The following is a 23,063-nucleotide window of genomic DNA, read 5'->3' on the forward strand; positions in this document are numbered from 1 at the left end:
GTGCCCACTGGCTGGATGACAGCTTGCTTTTGCTCTCCCCTTGTGCCTCTCAGCAGAAGGTGAGGGCAGAAGCCCATCTTCACTTCTTGTCCCAGAGCCCACTCCAACCTTATTGAAGAATAAGAGAGTTCAGAGGCATATACTGCCTGATATTTATTATTTACATGTATATTACGCTCTTCCTCCAAGGAGCCCAGTACATAGTTAAGTTTCTCTTAAATTATTTATCCCTAGACAGTGTACATAATTTAATATAGAGCAAATGTAAAACAGGATACAATGATTAAAACAATTTTACAATATAAAAGCAAGCAATTTAAAACTAAGAGACTGAGAAAACAGGTGTGTCCTAAGGATTAAATTTTTTTAAAAAACCACAGCCAGAGATGGAGAAGCTCTTATTTTGACAGGGAAGGCATTCCAGAGCCCTGGAGCAACCACAGACAAGGCCCAGCCTGAGAAGCCACCAGTGGCAGTGGCAACCACCTCTTAATAGGTGGTAGGGTTCATAAAGGAGACACTCTCTTAAATACCTGGACCCAAGCAGTTAATGGTTTTATAGGGACCAGGACACTGGTTTTTAATTTGCTTTCCTTTCCTTTACTATATCAAGCATCTATGGTTCATGAAGGAATACCCAGAGGAGTAGATCTCCAAGTCTGTTCATTTGTTTTGCTGCAACAGATTTAGGATGTTGTAGCACGTTAAAGACTAAGAGATTTTATGGACCCGAGCACCTAATGAAATTAACTCTAGCTCACAAAAGCTTATAATGGAATAAATCTACTAGCTTTTAAGGTGCCATGGCTCCTTGCTATATGTGATCAAAGAGACTTTCCCAGTACTGAAACACATTTCAGAATGCCATATACTACAGTGTTTATGTCATATATTGTGACAATTAAAAACAAATTCAATGCTACTTACCCTAATAGTGAAAGTCCGTCCTCCAACTCTGTCACGAGCCTCTAAAACCACAATACTAAGTCCAGAGTCAAACAACAACTTGGCTGCTGACATACCTAATGCAAAGTTAAAACAGGGGTGGTTTTTTTTAGCGGGGGAGAAGTAATTTGTTTTAACATACAAAATTATCTTTAAAATTAATCTCCAGATCAGACGAACCATTATGTTGTTTCTAAGCCAACACACCAGACAATTAATATCCAATTAGCAGGGAAGTGAACTGATGCTCTAGCATTTGTTTTGAGTTCCAAACCTATTGCTGCACAGATGATCCTAGAAACATTCTGTTCTTCATGTACTTCCATCTTCTTTCCTCACCTGAACCATGACTTTTAATTTTCAGTATCAAATTTCCTTCTTAATATATTAGTATTTAAATACCATGTGAACATTTTATAATGAATATCTGATGGTTGTGAATTGGGAAACTGTTTACTAAGATGTCAAATAATTTACATGAGATTAGGTTCAGCATAATTAAACTATGCGTATTCTTACCATTAATCCAAAACATTGATATTAGAAGCAACACCACATATTGCCCACAGAATAATCCTCATGCTACTTCATATATTCTTATTGATTTTACAAGCTCAGGTTCTATCAGGCATGCAGCTCAATCCTATGTATGCTTATTCAGAACCAGGTTCAACTGGGCTTACACCCAAGTAATTGGCATAGGACTGCAACTTGAGATATATTTACTGATAGCACCTCATGGTATGAATGCTGGTTTGGCATTCAATAGAGAACTTGCATTGAATTTGGTCAAGTATTTCCCTTCAATTCTATTTTCTATAATCTCTTTGAAGTTTTCCTTTACAGCTGGTTTGAGAAATCATGAGAAATGCTAGACATACAGAACAACATATGATCCAACAATTAGCTTAACCTTCTTTAGGATTATCTTGATATTAGTAAGTAGTAGTCTGAGGAGAACAGAAAAAAATCTGCTCCATAGTGCCTATATTACATATAGCTCAAATGTGTAACAAATCACCATTCAGCTGGACTTATTGTACAGGGAAGGTCAACCTTCTCCCAGACATATGACCACTGCATGAACAAAGAGGCCAGCACGTGATAACGAATTGTTTAATCCAGGCCTACAAATAAGTATATAAAAGTGTGTATCAAAGTATAATTCAAGGTGGTCCGGCTCAAGTCCCTATTAGAATATAAAGCCAACAGGACTGAAATAAGAATTGCTCAGAATTGAGAAACCTCTCAGTAACAGAGGCCAAAGCCAAGAACGTGGGCCCCTCTCAAGGATGTTTGGTGTGAAGCCCATCAGAGATAACAGGTACCAGGACCTGTCAAACACAGGCCATCAGCCAAATTCCTCAGTCAGCAGAAAGAGGATCTTGCTGGTACAAGGAGATACAATAGGGATTAAAGTTGTCAGAAAGGCCAGGTAGTAACTCATCTTCCCAGGCTCTAGGTGGCACCTCTGGAATATGTATGTTTAATAACAAATAACATGTATTAATTGCTTTATTGATATGCTTTGATGTTTGAAACCTATAAAAGCTAGCCAGCTGTATGGCTTTGGCATGCAGCATCAGCCAGATATTCTCTGACTGTATTTGTGCCTTTCATGTCTTGAAATAAAAGCTTATTTTGAGCACTGCACCCTTGTTGTTTGAACTTCAGTCAGGCTACAAGCAAAATTGTGGGAACTCTGTCTAATCCTCTTTGGTTCTGGCAAGACGCTCCATTCTCTATCCATGTGATAGAAGGATGAACGAAGGGGCTGCATCAAACAGGAAGGCAGAGTTCCAGAGGAGTTTTCTCCCGCAACACATGTGAGAACATTCAAACATCTAATCCCCATTTCCCTCACATGAATATCTGAGGTGACACAATCCCATGAATCTTGTATCCCACTGAATGTTTTGATTGTCCTCAGTTCAGAATGATACATATTATACAGCTTGATAAGAGAACAAAAATGGAGGAGTTAGACAACAGGTAGACAGCATATACTGAATTTCCACCTTGTGTGCTGGAATCCATTAAAAAAAAAGCATGAAAGGCCATTCAATTAAGTCAGGAGTCTGAAACTGGGTCAAACACTTTTTAGAGAGTCTTGAAATTATGATAGTGCTAAGCAACAGTCCTTCACAAAGAACACTAAAGCCTTTAAAAACAAAAATGGCAGGATAAGTAATGTTTTAAATAGTGGTAGACTGGCTAGGGATATTGAAAGTCGCCTAAGTGAGGGAGAATTTCTTAGGCACACAAAGTGTCTCAGAGCTCCCAACAATCAGAGGAAGGAAGCAGGCCTACTGCCAATCTTTTGGTGCTCTGCCAGGTACAAATGGTGAAAAAAGTCAATATCCATCACCAAAAAAGTGGAATGAGGATGCTTTTATATATATATTATACACACACACGTCTCCACTCAGCATAAAATTTGCATATGTTTATTGGTATTATATATGCATCTTTTGATAAAAAATTGGAGAATAAAATACAGATCACCACTGTGAAACTAGTGACCAGGTGAGCTGTAGGTCTGCTCAGTCTGCTGTCTAGGTGCAGAGTTCTCAAGGCCCCAGCTTCTTAACTGTAAATTGATCTCCTTGTTAGGTTTACCATGCACACAGTCCTCTGTCCTCCTCCCTCATGGATCACCCAGCCTGCTCTCCCCAGCCAGGCCAGCAACTTCACTTTTTGGCTCGAAGCAGGGCAGTTCGCTAGCTACCAAGCCAGCCTCTTTGCATGCTGGTGTAGTGGTACGTGCATGGTTTTCCACTCACTTGCTGTTCTCTGTGACTACAAACATTTATATACTGCTTTTCAACAGGTTTCACAGTAGTCTTCAAAGAAAAATAAGATGCTCCCCTGTCCCCAAAGAGCTAATATTCTAAAAATAAATGCAAGGTAACATCAGCATCAGCCATTGAAGGAATGCTGTGCAGGTGTTGGATAGGGCCAGTTCTCCCCATGATAAAAATAAGAGATTCACCACTTTTAAAAGGTAACTGCTACTGAGTAAAGTTAGTTAGCTATCTGCTAACTTCTCACCACATGAAGGAAGCAAGCTGTTCCTGCTGGGCCCACCTATATGTGCTCCTGCATCCCATGGCTCTGCAACCTGCCTCTGAAGCAGAACCTACATTCTGGCTTCTCCATTGGATGGATAGTCGGTAAGATGCTGGTAGGGGAAAGAGACAAAGGAAGAGAAGCTGCTTATGAGAGCAAAGTGTTCTGAGCGAACCAGACGTTCCAGCTGCCCCCAGAATGTCAAACACAACAACAAATGCAAAAATGCTGTTCAGTCCACAAAGTAACCTCTGTTCCTAATAATGCAAAAAAGTGTCATTTGGTCCCCCAAAAATGCACGTGTCCTCTGTAAAAGTCCCCAGCTGGCAACCATAGCTCTGTGCAGGACAGGAGGGGAAAGCTCTTTGGAGCACCATGTCTGGCTTTAGGATGGAAATGTCATGTTATATAGTGTGGCCTACAAAGTAGAGTTCAAATCACAAAAACTGGTCAACGTTGTTTTAGACTTCCATGCTTATGCCAGCTATTCTCTCCACTCCACAGTCTTACTAAAGGTAAAGTGTGCCGTCAAGTCAGTGTTTCCTGATGACCACAGAGCCCTGCGGTTGTCTTTGGGAGAATACAGGAGGGGTTTACCATTGCCATCGCCCACGCAGGATGAGATGATGCCTTTCAGCATCTTCCTATATTGCTGCTGCCCGAGATCTTCATAATTCCTACTTACTAGTAAGGGGTAGTGAGCAAGGAAAGTATTGCTTTTTCTATGAGTGAATGCTAAACTAGGAGGCACTTCACATAAGCAGTGTGAAGTGCCAAAAGGAGGTCTGCGGGGAGAGTGGATTTGACCCGCTCTCCCCACAGACGATCGCTCATCCTTCCTCAGGTGGGTGGATTGCCTACCCAGACAAGCGGCTGCTCTCCGGTGGCTCTCCTGCGCCTCGCCCGGCAGCTCTGGGGGTTGGATGCAGGGAAGCACTGCCGCACAGTCAGTGCCCCCCCCTGCCCCAATAATGCACCGTGCAAGTGCGTGGTGCTTTACTGGGAGCCCCTCTCCCCCCGAGTGTTCTCGCTGCGGCTCCATGCTGCAACGGCAGACACATGACCAGAAAAACAGAGTTAGGAGAGTGCTTGCTCTCCTAACTTTGTTTAACTGGGAGGCTACATAGGCGGGTTTGCCGCCTTGTAGCCACCAGGCTCGGGTGCGATGGTTCACACTCACACATGCAGCAAAAGCCAGGCTTGGCTCTCTTAGCCTGGTTTCTACTACTCGTGTAAATAGCCTCTAGATGTTATGCACAGATGCATGCAACACTTCTTTTAATGAAGAAGAAGAAGAACAACTTCAGGAGCAGATGATAGACAAAATGGAAAAGAGCTTAATCTTTTCTCTGCCAGCAGTTTTCCCACTCCAGATCAGATCCTTGCTGTTGCTTTCTTCCCCAGAGTTCCAAATACATGAGTGTAGCTGGACCAGATTGCCTCTGTGGTATCCACTTGAAAACTCACTATGGGCCAACTACTAGGGATGTGCACGGAAGCAGCGGGGGTGGGTGCACTTACCCCCCCTCCCCGCGTTCCCCCTGCATGAGTCCCTAAAAGCCTTTTGTCTTTCCAAACATCCTGATGCCCTCTCTGTCATCCTGTGCCAATGTTTACTGGATGTAACCAGAAGTAGGAACTGCGCATTGTGTACACGCACATGTCAGTTGCATGTGCACAACATACACTCATGTGCACGTTCGTTGCATGCATGCAGCATGCGCGCACACGTGAGTGGCGTGCGCAGTTGCAGCTCATACTTCTGGTTACATCCGGTAAACGTCGGCACAGGGTGGCAGGGAGGTACACTGCTGCCCTGATGGGCTTTTAGGGACTCTCATGCCAGCGGGGGAAACCCAGATGGGGGGAGGGGTAAGTGCACCCACCCCCACCCTTAAAGCCACCCCGCTGCCATCAAACCTTTGAGTCGTCCAGGGTTCAAACCAGTTCGGAAGCCCACAAAACGGCCTCCAAACCAGTTTGTGCACATCCCTACCAACTATAGCCAGTGGCCACACAACAAAAAACTGTTCCAAATGATACTCTCCCTCCCACCAGAACCAGCCCACACAGTTAAGAAGGGGGACATGCCAAGAGTGTGCCCATCCTAATGTCTTTCCAAACATCCTGATGCCCTCCTGGCATCTTCCTTTTGTGTGAGAGTGTTTTAGGTGAGGGGGTGGCTCATCCAAACTGCTGCTCTGCACATGACCCAAATACTAATCCTAGTATTTTGAACTATTCCCACATGTGATAAAGGAACACACTGGGAGGACAACCAGGACTGGTTATATCTCCTGATTAAATGCAGTTTGACCACAGTGGTTTGACCAGGATTGCCTGGGAAATCTGGAAAATCCCACAACCAGCCTTGCACAGCTCAGCAAACCCGATTAATGTTTTAGCCAGGATCGCTGTGACTGAGAGAACACAGCCTTCCACCTGGTTTCTAGGAGATGCTCTCAGTTCATGTTCCGGAACACTGACAGTTATACTGTTTTTCATCTCACTTCTCTTCTCCCCCTTTCCAAAACAAATGTATTGCCTCAAATAAAGAGTCTTTGGTTCCACTTCTAGGCAGGGTGGATTTGATTTAAATCAAACTGATTTAAATCATGATTTAAATCACTAGCAGGGTGGATAAAAATCAATGATTTTTTTAAAAAAAATCAAAAAAATCCAATTTAAATCAAAAATCCAATTTTTTTGATTTTTTAAAAAAAATCATTGATTTTTATCCACCCTGCTAGTGATTTAAATCGTGATTTAAATCAGTTTGATTTAAATCAAATCCACCCTGCTTCTAGGTGCTTTCCAGATTAGCTGTTCAACAGCAGCAAAATGCTTCCGTTCAGGCAAATTGGATTCAAAATGTAAACAGCAGGGGGAGCAGTCTCACGGAAACTAACAACCCCAAAACCCAGCAACTTTTTAATGCCGGATACACAACATCATAGAACTATATCACAATGATTAAATTCGAAACAAGGCATCGGAAATGTGAACAGCACCCTGCTGTCAGCGTAGAGACTGCAGTGTCACAACACAGGAAGTGAGGAAGCACATTTCCGAGATCTGCCATGACCCCGCTGCAGGGTGTAATCTGGAAAGTGTTCTAGACAAGACAGCTGCTAATTTTGACAGCATGGTCAACAGAGGAGTCAAACTTTATTTTGACTTCCTTGGCTTCTTTGCTGAAGGCTGAAAGTCTAATGCCTACTAGCAGCATAGATAATCACTAAGGCAATCAGCCAAATCAGCAAAAAAAACCCAACAAAAACCCCAACAACCTTTGCACTCTTTTTGGTGCAAAAAGAAAGAAGAATAATATGGCTTCTTTCTTTCAGCCAAAAGAATGCCAAAATTCTTCCATAACAAAATTGACATATAACACTACACAGGGGCATAGCTAGGGGAGAGGGGGCCTGTGTTCACTCCTCTCCCCGGCAGCCCCTCAGAGTAAGGGAGATAATGAAAAACATAGGGAGGTGTGGAGCTGGTGGGCTTTCAGGAGCTGCAGGGCCCGGGTTCTTTGAACCCATCTGCTCAATGATGGCTACACCCCTGAAACTAAAGATGACTGCCGTTCAGTGTGATTGTAGTCTCTACCCATTGACACACAGTGATTAAGTCTCTTCCCACTGACCCACAGAGCCTCCCCATCTCTGACAGCTTTCAAAAAGTATTTAAAAACATATCTCTTCACCCAGGCTTTTAATTAATGTTGTTTTAATGGTTTTAATGCTGTTTTAAAATATTATTTTAAAAAATTTAAAGTGCTGTAGTGTGTGTGTTTCCCCTTCCCCATTTTTGTCTTAACAAATGTTTTACTTTGTTTTTATCCTGTTGTAAACCGCCCAGAGACGTAAGATTTGAGGGGTATAAAAATGTTTTAATAAATAAATAAATAAAATTTACAAACTGCTACCATGGGACACTAGTTGTCTTACCCACCTTGAAGGTACATTTTCATCTTGATTTCCACAGACAAGCATTCATATCACCAGAATGGGTAGAGTCCTCAGCTCTGCCTTAGGGGTGGGCAAACCAGGCAGTCGCCTAGGGCACCTACCTGACTCCTCTGAACCGAGTTTGCACAGGTCACACAACTTGCCTACACTGTAGAACTAAACTGAGTGGTGAGGAGGCATGTCTGGTCCAAGGAGCTACTTATCCTACAGTCAGCCCTGGTTATAACCCTCTCAAATGTAACCATTGTTTCTCTAACTAGAATGCATGACCCTCATCATGTTCAGTAGTAGCTAGGTTCAGTTCACCAGTATGTCAAAACAACACATTCCTATCAACAATCTGACTTGTTTGCAAGCTCTTGGCACTGTATAACCAGAATGTTATTAGATCAGGATGAATAAGTCATGGCCACTTGAACAGGCTGCCCAGAGGTTTCTATAGCAACTCAAGCCAAGCTCCATCTACTTGGAGGTGCTGCAAAAGAAAAGGAAAAAACCCTATCCCAAATCGATTCTGCAGTGCCATTAGAGACCTAAACTACTTTTGCCACATAGAGCACCAGCACTGACCTACTTTGAATAAAAAACTCACACCGATACATAACAATATACTGTTTACAATTTGTGTTACTATTATATTATATACTGTTATATTGTGTTACTGTTTAATATTATTTTTAATATTAAAAATACTATTAAATTGTAAAGTTAGTTTACAAACTAACAGCTGTCCAACAAATTGCTTAGTAAGTGGACAGTTGCTGAAGAAACATTTTGCTTGTGGAACCCCCTGCTCTTTAAGGGTTAAAACACCAGGCAATATAGACTTGTCCAGTAGGGGGCTGCATGTTGAATATGGTGTTGTTTTTTTAAAAAAGGCACAATCCTCCTCAGAGGACCCAGAGGCCTGCTGAAGAAGGTCCCTGCAGAGAGAGCTGGTTATTTGTTAAGCCTATATTTATTATTTTCAGGCTTTCAAGAAGGGGAGACAGAGACTGTATCTTAACACCACAGCAAAGAAAGAACTCTAAACAAGCCAACACCACCATCAACAAGGAAAAAAAATCCCTCAGTTTGGACACATGAATCTGAGCAAGTCTCTGTAACCTATTTATTTTATTTTGCAAATTCTGTTATATGTGTTAGGAAAGGAACTTCAAAGTGCAAAGTTATCATTTAATTGTTGTTATTGTGTTTCATTTATATGGAAAGTTAAAGAAATCTCACAAGGCAGGATTACACTGCCAATTGTAAAATAACCCATACTTGGTGTGAAGAAAGTATTATACTTGTAACTAAAAGAGATACTTAAATCCTAAAGTGTGTGGAAACTGTGTCAAGTAAAAAAGGCATACTTATTTTGGCTGTGTTCCACAATGTACTTCATAGCAATCCCATTCAAGTTGTTGGACATTTCCTGTGTAAACAAGTTGTAGACTGGCAGCTTTATCTTAACATTAAACAGCATGCATAAACTGTTACTTAATTTTGTTCCACCTTTAAGTCTGCTAAACAGGTGCTGATGTGATGAACTTGGACTGCTGTAGCAACAGTCCCAAGACTAATTATTTGATGCATAGACTTTTTTGAATTAGTTATCCCAGCATTCTACATAAGTGATATACAGGTGAAACTCGGAAAATTAGAATATCGTGCAAAAGTCCATTAATTTCAGTAATGCAAATTAAAAGGTGAAACTGATATATGAGACAGACGCATTACATGCAAAGCGAGATAAGTCAAGCCTTAATTTGTTATAATTGTGATGATCATGGCGTACAGCTCATGAAAACCCCAAATCCACAATCTCAGAAAATTAGAATATTACATGGAACCAAGAAGACAAGGATTGAAGAATAGAACAATATCGGACCTCTGAAAAGTATACAGTGTACTGTGCTTGATTGGCCAGCAAACTCGCCTGACCTGACCCCATAGAGAATCTATGGGGCATTGCCAAGAGAAGGATGAGAGAAATGAGACCAAACAATGCAGAATTGCTGAAGGCCGCTAATGAAGCATCCTGGTCTTCCATAATACCTCATCAGTGCCACAGGCTGATAGCATCCATGCCACGCCGCATTGAGGCAGTAATTGCTGCAAAAGGGGCCCAAACCAAGTACTGAATACATATGCATGCTTATACTTTTCAGAGGTCCGATATTGTTCTATTCTACAATCCTTGTCTTCTTGGTTCCATGTAATATTCTAATTTTCTGGGATTGTGGATTTGGGGTTTTCATGAGCTGTACGCCATGATCATCACAATTATAACAAATTAAGGCTTGACTTATCTCGCTTTGCATGTAATGCATCTGTCTCATATATCAGTTTCACCTTTTAATTTGCATTACTGAAATTAATGAACTTTTGCACGATATTCTAATTTTCCGAGTTTCACCTGTACATGAAGCACCATCCAAGCTATATGTGGGTTAGGGTATAAGTGCCAAGTTGCTGGCATGATGAATGTTGAGATTATCTCTATATAACTGCAGTTTTAAACTTGTACAGCAATTTCACAGCCTGAGCAAGGAGATATACGCCTGCCCTAAGTCCATTGATCTCAATGGGCTTCAGCATGCTAAACTTTGCTTAAGATTTGATTTTTAGTGCGTTAAATGCTTTATAACTCTTGTCTCATTTGTTGTCACACATTTAAAATCTTAACACTTTTCCAGGCTACTCTTACACCTACTTTGTTGTAAACTCTGACAACTGTGAAAACACACGCCAGTGCCCTGAAAGAACATTAAGGTGATATTTATTGCTGTAAACTGCCTAAGACTTGAGTAGTGGGTCATATACAAATACGATGGTTAAATAAATAAATAAATAAATAAATAAATAAATAAATAAATTTTGAAGTTGCATCATTAGGAGATGTCAGAGAAATTATGGCCAAAAAGTGATGTCTGGGTCCCAACATGAGATGTTTTAAAGAGATGTTTCTCTCAAATGAACCACAGTCATCCAAACCTCAAAACATCTTTGTATGCCATTAAAAACAAAATCAATTGTCATTTCTACAAGAGGAGGAAAGTGATCTTATTTGCACAGGCAAAAATAATTTCATTTATATGATGTCCCTGTGCATTAATGTGCTGCATTTATTTTGCTCTATTTTAGCATACAGTCAAAACAAGTAATTACTACAATCTTCTACTACTGAGCAGTAAAGCACATTCTTTATATATATATGTGTGGCCGGTACAGTGTACTGGCCACTTCTGGTCTGATGCTGACCGGGGCAGCAAGAAGGTTCACTGCCACCCCACACCAGTGACTTTGCAGACAGCGCCGGCGGGGGAAACATGGCAGGAAGGGTAAGATCACCCTCCCTGCTCCTTAAAGGTAATTATACACAGTACTCCAGGTGTGGCCATACCATAGTTTTGTATAAGGGCATTATAATATTAGCCGTTTTATTTTCAATCCCCTTCCTAATGATCCCTAGCATGGAATTGGCCTTGTTCACAGCTGCCACACATTCAGTCGACTCTTTCAACGAGCTGTCCACCACAACCCCAAGATTCCTCTCCTGGTCAGTCACTGATAGCTCAGATCCCATCAGCGTAGACTTGAAGTTGGGAGTTTTCATCCCAATGCGCATCACTTTACACTTGCCAACATTGCACTGCATTTGCCATTTTGTTGCCCACTCACCCAGTTTGGAGAGCTCCTTTTGGAGCTCCTCACAATTTGCTTTGGATTTCACTACCTGAAAGAGTTTGGTGTCATCTGCAAATTTGGCCACTTCGCTGCTTACCCCAACTTCTAGAACATTTATGAATAATTTAAAAAGCACCGGTCCCAGTACATATCCCTGGGAGACCCCACTTCTTACTTCCCTCCATTGTGAACACTCTCCATTTATACCTACCCTCCGTTTCCTGTTCTTCAACCAGTTAGCAATCCACACATGTACTTGTCCCCTTATCCCATGACTGCTAAGTGTCCTCAGGAGTCTTTGATGAGGAACTTTATCAAAAGCTTTTTGGAAGTCTATGTAGACTATGACAACTGGATCACCTTTATCCACACACTTGTTGACATTCTCAAAGAACTCCAAAATGTTCATGAGACATGATTTACCAATACACAGTAGGGCTATAAATCATAGTAATCCAAATCTATTACTGAAACAGTGTGCCTTATTTTGCCAATATTCAATGAAACATCTCTTATCTCTAATACATCTATTACATTTCTGTTGTCCATCTCCCACTTTCATCATGGCAGTTAATTTCATGATTACGACAAAATGACATATTTTCAATTCCCTCTCATTAACATTAGGAACAACTCTTAACTTCCTGTATTTCACAGAACAGATTCTTGCAGCATCAGTACTATTTGCAAAATGTTTTCCATTCTTCTCTTGATTTGAATCCAATAGCTTGTGGCATAATCACATGGGCAAATATGGAAAAGAGACAACTATCTCTTGTTTGCAACATCTATTATTGTAAGTTCTATTAATTTTGTGCAGTGTTTCAGGGATACTATTCCAGAATGTAATTATATTAGCACAATTTTCCTGTGCAGGAAAATATGCATATTCTTAATGAGAGGATCGTTACTGCAGTTCATTAAAAAGTAGTGAGCTTGTTATAGCTTTACCCTGACTAGCTAAATAATACATACAAATAAAGTCTTCAATGGTCTTTTCTTAGTAGTTCTCCATGGCCATACTGGGTGCTTATTTGCCAACTTTTTTCTTTATTCTCCTACAGCACAACAGTTAGTGGTAAAGAAAGCTAATTATCAATGTTACTTTATTACATTTAAGCTCCACCATAATGATGCACTTCTTCTGTGATTTACTTTCACTGCTTCATTGATGGGAAATCTAATTATTTCTACACACAGCTGAGAAATGAAATCTGGCAGTGGCCATCTTGACCTCAACTCTCATTAGTCAAACAGGAATCTCTGTGCCAAATAAATGTGAAGCAGCCAATATGAGCCTGATAACATTTCCACACCACACCCTCAGGGAAAAGGTTTACAGCCCATACTTCCCTTTTCCAATATGCAATTGCCCTTTAATGGTATTTTGTTTATGTCCAATAACAACTTAAATGCACTGCTGCAAAACTATTTTTTCAAGGTCTCTTCAGGCAGTAATCCATTATCAGAACAAACTTGATAAGAACATCCCTGCTGGATCAGACCCAAGGCCTATCTAGTCCAGCATCCTGTTTCACACAGTGGCCCACCCAGGAGCAGCTCGTGAACTCTCCTCCGGGGGGGGGGGGGGCGCGGCGGGCGGCCTCTTTAAGGTAAACGGAGCTGGTGCTCCGTGCCACCCAGCAGCCACTGCAGCGGGGAATCGCATCCGCCACTCACCTAGCCGCTGGCAGGGGCTCACTTCCGCGGGAGCCAGGTGAGTGGTGGAGGCAATTCCCCACTGCAGGGGCTGCTGGGCAGCACAGAGCACCGACTCCATTTACCTTAAAAAAGCCACCTGCCACACCCCCGGAGGAGAGTTCACGAGCCGCCCCTGAGCCCACCAGATGGCTCTGAGAAGCCCACAGGCAAGAGGTGAGGGCATGCCCTCTCTCTTGCTGTTTCTCCCTTGCAACTGGTATTTAGAGGCATTTTGCCTCTGAGGTTGGAAGTAGCCTATAGCTACCAGACTAATAGCCATTGATAGACATGTCCTCTGAGAATTTGTCCAAGCCCCTTTTAAAGCCATCCAGGCTAGTGGCTCTCGTACTTCCCATGGCAGAGAATTCCATAGACTAATTATGCTCTCTGTGTTGGATCTAATTATGCCCTTTTGTTGAACCTAAATTTCCCAGCCTTCAGATTCATGGGATGACCCCTGGTTCTAGTGCTGAGAGAGAGAGAGGGAGAAAAATGTCTCTGTTCACTCTCTCTACTCCATGCATAATTTTATAAAACTCTATCATTTCTCCCCATAGTTGCCTCTTTTCCAAACTAAAAGGCCCCAGATGCTGTAGCCTTGCTTCATAAGGAAGGTGCTCCAGGCCCCTGATCATCTATCTTGGTTGCCCTCTTCGGTACCGTTTACAGTTCTACAGTATCCTTCTTAAGATATGGTGATCAGTATTGCATGCAGTAGTCCAAATGTGGTCATACCACAGATTTGTATAAGGATATTATAATATTAGCATTTTTATTTTCACTCCCCTTCCTAACTATTCCTAGCATGGAACTGGCCTTTTTCACAGCTGTCATGCACTGAGTCAACAGTTTCAATGGGCTGTCCACCTCCACTCCAAGATCTCTCTTCTGGTTAGTCACCGACAGCTCAAATCCCATCAGTGTATATGAGAAGCTGGAGGGTTTTCCCCCCCAATATGCATCATTTTACACTTGGTTACATTGAACTGAATTTTCCATTTTGTCGCCCACTCACCCAGTTTGGAGAGATCTTTTTGGAGCTCCATACAATCTGTTGTGGATTTCACTGCCCTAAAGAGTTTAGCGTCAACTGCAAATTTGACCACTTCACTGGTTACCCCAACTTCTTGATCATTTATGAAAAAGTTAAAGAGCACTGGAAAATGTTCCATTTATTTCCACCCTGTTTCCTGTATTTCAGCCAGTTACTAATCCACACATTAACCTGTCTCCTTATCCTTTGACTGCTATGTTTACTCAAAAGCCTTTGGTGGGGAGCTTTGTCAAAAGCTTTTTGGAAGTCCAAGTATACTATATCAACCAGATCACTTTTATCCACATGCCTGTTGACACTCTCAAGGAACTCCAAAAGGAGCAAAGGGCTGATTTTTAAATGATTTTTGTAGTTTACACATCTTTATGATTTTTACCATCGGGAATAATGGGGATTCCAGCAAATGTCTCGCTTCATGTTGGTGGGAAAGGGGTGGCCCAGAGTGGAGTGTGGTAGGTGGTTGAGCCCAATGGGGTCAAGGAATCTACCAGAATTATTTCAAAGGAATTGGGGAAAGGGCTGATTTTTAAAGAATTAATGAAGTTTATGTGTCTATAAGAGATTTCCCCCCCCCATAGGGAATAATGGAGGTTTCAGCAGCCCCATAACTGCACTTGGGGGGCACTGGGGTGGCCCAGAGCAAGTGGTGGTGCAGTGCACATAGGGGTAGTGGGTTGTGTTGTTTCTTTAAAACAAAAGCAGGATACCTGAGAGGCCTGGCAATCCAGAAGTGGTAGAAGCCTGAACAAACAACTTTAGTTGTTTTTTTAAAGGTGTCAAAAAGTGGATGTTCACCATTCCAGAGCCTGGAGGCAACAACAGAAAAGACCCAGTCCTGTGTGCACAACAATTTAGCTTCTCCTAACCAAGCAAAGGCCCCTCTGGCCACCTTGTTGGTTGGGCAGAACCAACCTTTGGGAGCAGGCAGTCCTTAAAGTATCCAGGTTGAAAACTAAAGGGCTTTAAAGGTAATAGTCAGCACCTTGAATTGGATCTGAAAACAAATTGGCAATAGTGGTGTGCAAACAGGTTCGACCATTCAGGGTTGAACTGAACCACCCCGTTTGAGCCGACTTTGAACCAAACCCCACTTAGGGTTCTCAAACCACCCCCCCCCCAATATTTTTAATCACTTATCTCCTCTGGGGGAATTCCTCTATGTGGTGGTGGGCAGTACGTGGGGTTTACCCCTCCCCCTGCCGGCCCCCATGCCACCCTATCTAGACAGGCCACACAGAGGCCTATTGCACAGTTGCGGCAGCCTCCAAAATGGCCACGGCACCAGAGAGAGAAGGCCCGAACAGGCCAAAGAGTTAGGGTGGCAAGGAGGCCAGTGGGGGGAGGGCGAACCCCCATGGACACCCCCTGTCACCTAGAGGAAGTCCCCCATAAATGAAAAATAATAATTTTTCAAGAAAAAAAATCGTGGACCCCCTGGATCAAACCAAATCAGGGGAAGGGTGTGTCGAGGGGGTGCCGAACCAAACTGGCCTAGTTCAGGTTCAGTTTGGACTCAAACCGAACCGGGCCAGCAGGTTCCGTGCATATCCCTAACTGGCAGCCAGTGCAGCTCTTTCAAAATAGGTGTAATATGTAGCCCCACTTTGAGGGTAGGGTAGGAGGAGTTGCAGTCATCTATCATGAATCCATTCCCCTTTCCAGATGCCCAGTTAGGCAATAGCAGAATTCCAATTGTTTGTCCCTGAGGGTGAGCCTACGAGATAGGATTGGGATTCTGTTGGTGTACCAACCATCCCGCTGCACCCCTGTCTCTCTACCTAAGCTGGTCGGGTTGGTCTCCCCTAGGCTTATTGTCTTGCGGGACTTTGAAGTCCATGCTGAGGCCCCCTTAATAGGAGCAGCTCAGGACTTCATGGCCACCATGATAACCACGGGCCTAACTCAACTAATATCGGGTCGTATTCTATTTGACCCAGGTGGGTCAAACACTGGACCTGGTTTTTGCCAACTAGGAACTGAATAACTTACAGGTGGGGGAGTTTGATATAACTCCTTTGTCATGGACAGATCATCATCTGCTGGGGTGTAGTTTGATTGCTTTGACCAACCTCTGCTCAGGATGTGACTGGTTCAGAGGCCCTTGTATAGACCTCTGAACTGGTTTGATTGTCTGGCCATTTTGACAGTGGAGGAAGTTATCTTTAAGGAGCAGCGAGGGTGCTCTTAACTCGCCCTCACCCCCGCGTTTCATTTCCACCCCACACCAGTGATTTTGCAGACAGCGCCGGCAGGGGAAACATGGCGGGAAGGGTAAGAGCACCCTCCCTGCTCCTTAAAGGTAATCCCCCCACACCAAACCGGCCATCTGCAGTTCCATGCACATCCCTAACATCTGCAGGAGTGGTGGACCAATTAGAATGGCCCACCCCCGAAGGCTTATTGCTTGGTTTCCAGAAAGCCCTTAGGGAGTTTCCAGTGTCCAGAACTGGTGACTCTGTTGAGGCTCCGGTGAATCTCTGGAACGTGGAGACAGCCCAAGCTATTGACATGGTTGCTCCTGAATGCCCTCTCCAGCTTGGTGGAGCCCATTCTGTTCCTTGGAGCATACGGTGATGAAACAACACAGATGATAGCTAGAGCAACACTGGAGGAAGATTTATAACTGATCTGAGTGAACACAGGATAGAGCCCATTTTTAGGGACTACTCTGTGGTGGTAGGGACGGCGAAGAAACATTTCTTCTCTGCTTCCATTGCATCTGCCCAGTTTAGGCCAGCGGAGCCATTTCATTGCTTCACACAGGCCCTTGGATGACAGGGCAAGAACCACCAGCAGCCCACTGTGACCAGTTTGCATGTCGCTTCGCAGATAAAGTTGCTCACATCCGTGCCAATCTGGACTCCAGGATTTTGGCATTTCTAGGAGACATGCCTTGGCAGCCATCTGGTCAGATTGTGATGGATTATTTTCAGTTAGTGCAGCCTGAGGAAGTGGACAAGATCCTAGGCAGTGTGTGGCCAACATCATGTGCTCTGGATCCTTGCCCTTCATGGCTACTAAAATCTGTCAGGGAAGGAACAGGTCGGTGGTTGGAGCAAATTATTAATGCTTCACTAATGGAGGGCAAGATGCCTTTGAGCCTCAAGTAGGCTGTGGTAAAACCATTATTTAAAAAGCCCTTCCTTATTTAACCAAATTTGATAACTATTGACCTGTTTCAAATCTTCCCTTTTTAAGCAAGGTGATATGAGCATGTGGTGTCTGTGCAGCTGCAAAGGGTCTTTAATGATACAGATTACTAGGCTCTTTTCAATCTGGCTTCTGCCCTGGGTTTGGCTTGAAACTGCCTTGGTTGCCCTCGTGGATAACCTAAATCAGGAACTAGATAGGGGGAGTGTTTCTCTGTTGGTTCTTCTGGACCTTTCAGTGGCATTCGATACCATTGACCATGTTATTTTTCTGGACCACCTCTCAGGTATAGGGATTGGGGGTAGTGTATTGGAGTGGTTCTGGTCCTTTCTTGGGTGGGTGGGTGGGGGGAGATTCCTGAAGGTGGTGCTGGGGGATTTATGCTCAGCTCCTTGTCCTCTGGCATAGGGGGTCCCCGCTAGGCTCAATATTGTCCCCCATGCTGTTTAACATCTACATGAAACCTCTGGGAGAGGTCATCAGGAGGTTTGAACTAAAGTGTCTTCAATATGCAAATGACGCTAAGCTCTACCTTTCCGTGTCATCCTTGGGAGGCAGTGGGTGTACTGAACTCAGGGCTGGAGGCGGTGATGGGCTAGATGTGGGCTAGTAAACTGAGGCTAAATCCAGACAAGACAGTGGCACTATTGATCACTAGGAAAGTCAATCAGGATAGGGTGATTCAACCAGCTCTGGATGGGCTAGCTCCCTTGAAGGAGCAAGTGTGCAGCTTGGGGTTGTTGCTGGACTCGGCTCTGCTTTTCGATGCTCAAATGGAGGTGGTGGCCACGAGTGCCTTTGCACAGCTTTGGCTAGTGCGAAAGCTGCTGTTCTTTCTAGAGAAGGCAGATCTGGCCATGGCTACCCATACCTTAGTCACATTGCGGCTGGATTACTAGTTCACTACTGCAATGTGCTCTACACAGGGCTGCCCTTGAAGAATATTTGGAAACTTCAGTTGGTGCAGAATGCAGCTGCCAGCGTTCTCTCTGGAACTGCTCATTCAGAGCATATTACACTTATTCTGAAAGAGCTGCATTGGTTGCCACTTTGTTTCTGGATCCAATTCAAGGTGCTGGTTATTACCTTTAAGGCCCTTAACGGTTTGGGTCCTGGATACCTGAAGGACAACCTGCCCAACGAGATTGTCAGAGATTATCAACTTTGTTCTGTGTGCAGACATTGAGAAAGGCTAAATTGCCATGCACACTTGTAGTGGCTGGCTTTCCCTCCCTTTAAAGAGTTAACCCTTGTCCTGAATGACAGACTAGTGAACTCCAGGGCTCAACCAATCAGTATGGCAGGTGGGTGGGACCTAGAGATCGGCTGCTGGGAATTCTGGGAACAAGAAAGGAAATTATGTGCTGGAGGAGCAAGGGGACATGTGGCAATGGAGTCTGCTGCAACAGGATGACTGCAGCTCTTGGAAGATAGAACTTCAGGAGCTTGATTCACAAAAGAAGTTTGGTGAGTTCAAGGAAAGAAAGCCTGGGGTTTGGCTTCAGGAAGATTAATTTAGGGAAAGGTTTGTTGAGTCAGACTGCGTTAGAAACTTATATTTCTTTGTGTGTGTGCTTTGTATATCCCTGATAGTGTTCTAGTATTGTTTACCTGCAACGGAATTAAAATAAGAAACACTAGCCTTGCAAAAGGGCATTGCAAAAGACTCTGTAAACATCTAAGTGTACCTAAATGCAACCTAAAACTGAAGCCTATGACAACCTATTTTTGTAACATACTAAGTATTTTTGAATGTATCTAAAACTAAAAGCCTCAGACAGAAGCAGTCTGTAGTAACTGTATAAAACTGTTTTTTGTTCTTTTCTTTTTATAAGCCTCTCAGAGTTGGTTTCTAACTCAGGAAGCGGGGGCACAAAAGGGGATTTCTCTGGTACAAAAGTGTCCTCAGGTGCTCAGCAGTTATCAGTTTTTCTCATCTGGTTTAGGCATAGACGTGGAAGGATGCTTTTTTGTTTTTTGGTATTTGCCTAATACCCAGTTAAAGGGACCTTGGATTAAAGCACCCAATCCACTGGTCCTTGTGTGTGTGTGTGCACAAGATTTAGGGTGCTTGGTGGCAGCATTTTAAATCTACCAGAAATATAGAAAGGTTTTATGAGAAGCCCACCCAGGCAGCTCAGCAGGGATGACTCAGCATTTTCTTTCCCTCATGTGAGCTAGCTCTGAGACAAAGTTACAACACTGGACAGGGTTGCTGCCCCCAGGCTCTGGAATGCTCTCCTAGTTAATGTTTGCTCTCTGACATTGGGCTGCTTTAAAAAACAACTGAAGACCTTTTTAATTACTCAGGCTTTTACCACTTAGAGGCTGCCAGGTTTCTCAGCTTTCTTGCTTCTGTTTATCTTTTTAATTGTTCTTTGGTGTGTTTGTGGTTTTTAATGTTGGTGTTAAGGTTTTAAATGTAAAACTTCTATGGAATTTTATTATACTTTAACTTTTGTAAACCGCCTCGAGATACACCATGAAAGGCAGTATAAAAATTGAACAAACAAATATTGATAACACTTCAGTCCAAACCCCCAGATGACCTCTCCCAGTGATTTCATGTTCTTATAGAACTCCTGGGCACCCTACCAAATATGCCTTCTATACATATCTGGGAAGAAATGCAAGGACATGGTGAAACACAAAACATTTGCAGCACACCTTTTCTCTCGCTTCTGTTCAAATAGAACAGAATTTGCATGTCTCCAATTTACTTAGAGATATATCTGACTGTAGGGTTCTTCTTTTTTATAAAATTCTTTTTCATATACTTTCCTAAAGCACTAACAAACTCCCCACACATGCTCTGTCTCTCCCATTTGCTTTCCAAAAGCAAACTCCTAGTCTTCAGTCCAAAACCAAAACAGAAAACAAACAATTATTCAAAATGAATACTGTGATATATCATTAGATACAGTTGTTGCTATTATAACATTCATAGCACACCACTTCCACTTCCTATTTTGAAATATTTTGAAACTAATTTAAGGTACATTTTGAAAATATAGTTGCATTAGCAATACTGCAGATCATAAAGAATGAAACAGGAATATATATTTTCTTTTCCCCCAGTCATCTTGATCTTGCTTAATGGATAAATCTGGTAGGAAGCTTTCATGTCCTATTGCTACCAGAAAATTTGAGATGCCACTTGGTTTGACAGCAGGACATCTCTGAATACAGTAGTAAGTGGATTGTTGCTTCAAACATCAAAGTCATCCATGCCAAATCAGATCATCCTTGATGCTAATTATGAGAATAGCTTAGAATCTGCATGTCTCCAATTTACTTCGAGATATATCTGACTGTAGGGTTCTTCTTTTTTATAAACTTCTTTTTCATATACTTTCCTAAAGCACTATAAAAGATCAGAGAACCTTGACCACTATTAAAATTGTCCATGAACTGAGATCCTTGTTCACCAATATTATTCAGAGAAGTGGCTTTTACTTGCTTCCTCTTGAGACAATGGCATGATTTTAGACTGTGCAATATAGCCTGGAGGAGGGTTGGGCAGAAAGAAGAATGAAATGAATATTAGCGAAGTCGATGTAAACCAGGGGTGCCCAACTCAAATGCCCCAGTGGGCCAGAAACAACCATGACTTGCTGTAATGGAGTGGGGGAAGGTCAATTTTCAGTGAGCTGATTATTTCAGTGAAATTAACAACAACAACAGATTTGTGTTGTTGAAATTAATAAGTATTAAGTAAAGCAATTACTAGTTACTTGTGGGTCTTTCCCTCCCCACAGAGGCCCCACAATTTTAACCAAGAATATCAGGCAGAAAATAAGCCCTGTCCCTGCTCAGTCAGTGAGGCACCTGACTTTTCCAGCCCCACACAAATGCCAGGCTTTGTGGGCCAGCAAAAATGTCCCAGCGGGCTGGATCCAGCCCCTGGGCTTTATGTTTTGCATAACATAAGGCTGATGTAAATATTTAATGGCAACAAGGAGAAAGTTTTTTTATCTTTCTTAAAATAGCAGCATTTAAATTTGTAATTTTGACTTGGTGCTATTCTTACCTCTGAGAAATAAGATGCACAAGACAAATCTTTTAAAACATCTGATAAAGAATAGAGGGGGGGGGGGTTTGGTCATGGTGGCCTTACAACTCTGGAACTCCTTTCCAATAAATGTCTCTCTAAAGACAATTTGCTCTCCCCATATCTGTGTGCATGGAAGGTTGTGCAAACCAGATATTATTGCCTTAAACACACTGGTCCACATCTTCTGCAGTGCTACAAGGGCTCCTCCCTCACATAGTGAGAGCAGCATAGCTGTGTTGAAGGCTTTCCCCACAGCCCAGTGCAGGCAGAGAGGGATGAGAAAGCAATTTTTGCTTCTCTTCCATCCCTCCAAAAGCCCTTTCCCCTCCCAGGAATATGTCCCTGAGGTTCATGCAGACCTCAGAGGCATACTCCCAGAAAGGAAAAGGGCTTTAGGGTGGATGGAAGAGAAGGAAAAATTGCTTCCCCATCCCCCTCTGCCCATGCTAGTCTGTGGAAGAAGCCTTCAACAGATAGCTTCCTCCAGTTCTGTGTGGACGGAACCCATTTTCCACTTTTGTAGCACTGCAGAAGATATGGACCAATATGTTTAGGGCAGACTGCAAGTCTTCACTGAATTCCTCTGCACACACACACAAAATTGGCAATGCATGGAACCCCTAACACTGCTATGGGAAACACACACACACACACACACACACCCCACACACCAAAGAGCAATGAACACATTATGCAACAAAAAAATACAAGGCTGGATTCTTATCTGAAGGCCAAATGACATTTTATGACAAATTGGTGACTGACTGAACTCCCAACTTTAAAAAACAAAAACAAAACTAAAGACAGCTCTGGGGAATGTGCACATGCATGGGGTAATCTCACTGGACAAGTGGCACAGGGATGAGAGGGGTTTCCTCCTATGCCATTTCTTTCTTTCACTCTCACTCATCCCAAGCTGCTCTTTCCTTTAAAAAGGGGGGGAATATTGGCATGGTCATCTGAGGAAAATACAGGCATCTTGAGCAAACAGCAGCCTGGGACTTTTACATACAGCAGGCTTTACCATGAGTTTACTGCAAACTCGAAGTTGTCCCCAAAAACCGACACAAATAGATTTTTTTACCCTGGATATAGATCGGGCTACACTAACATGCAGTGAAAAACCTGAATTGTGTGTCAACAGCTCCCTGATAACTCACAGGGATGTCATGATAAATCTGACTGATATGTGAACACATTCCCTCCATTCCAGAGGAGATGTGAGTAAAAGGGCTTTAAAAATCCCATGTGAAAAACTTCCTGGAAGGGGGCAGTTTTTGGAAAATTGTATAGGAGAAAGGGTTAGATGCCCAAGTGTCCACCCCATGCTATTTCCCCAAATAAGCTGAGGGTGGGGGGACCAAACAGAACCCACAGATCTCCTGAGGGCAACAAGTGATTTTACTTAGCCAAACTAATGACAGGCTAGGTGCATCTGCTCCAAATA

The 23,063-nt window shown here is 42.9% G+C and overlaps 1 protein-coding gene across 2 annotated transcripts in view; it reads right to left on the reverse strand.

Annotated features, from left to right (window-relative positions):
• LOC128350393 (amine oxidase [flavin-containing] A-like) overlaps positions 1-23,063 on the reverse strand; it is a 66,057-nt gene that overhangs the window by 40,015 nt on the left and 2,979 nt on the right. Inside the window, exons 2-3 of one of the 2 annotated variants that reach the window (XM_053308654.1) lie at positions 3,997-4,126; positions 928-1,022 (exon numbers count right to left, since the gene is read on the reverse strand). In XM_053308654.1, the coding sequence (XP_053164629.1) occupies positions 928-1,020 (93 nt within the window). In that variant the 5' untranslated portion in view covers positions 1,021-1,022; positions 3,997-4,126. The remainder of the gene's footprint in view (positions 1-927; positions 1,023-3,996; positions 4,127-23,063) is intronic. The other variant, XM_053308653.1, reaches the window with a different exon arrangement.

This window comes from Hemicordylus capensis, chromosome 3 (genome assembly GCF_027244095.1).
Source record: "Hemicordylus capensis ecotype Gifberg chromosome 3, rHemCap1.1.pri, whole genome shotgun sequence".
In the NCBI taxonomy this organism is placed as follows: Eukaryota; Metazoa; Chordata; class Lepidosauria; order Squamata; family Cordylidae; genus Hemicordylus; species Hemicordylus capensis.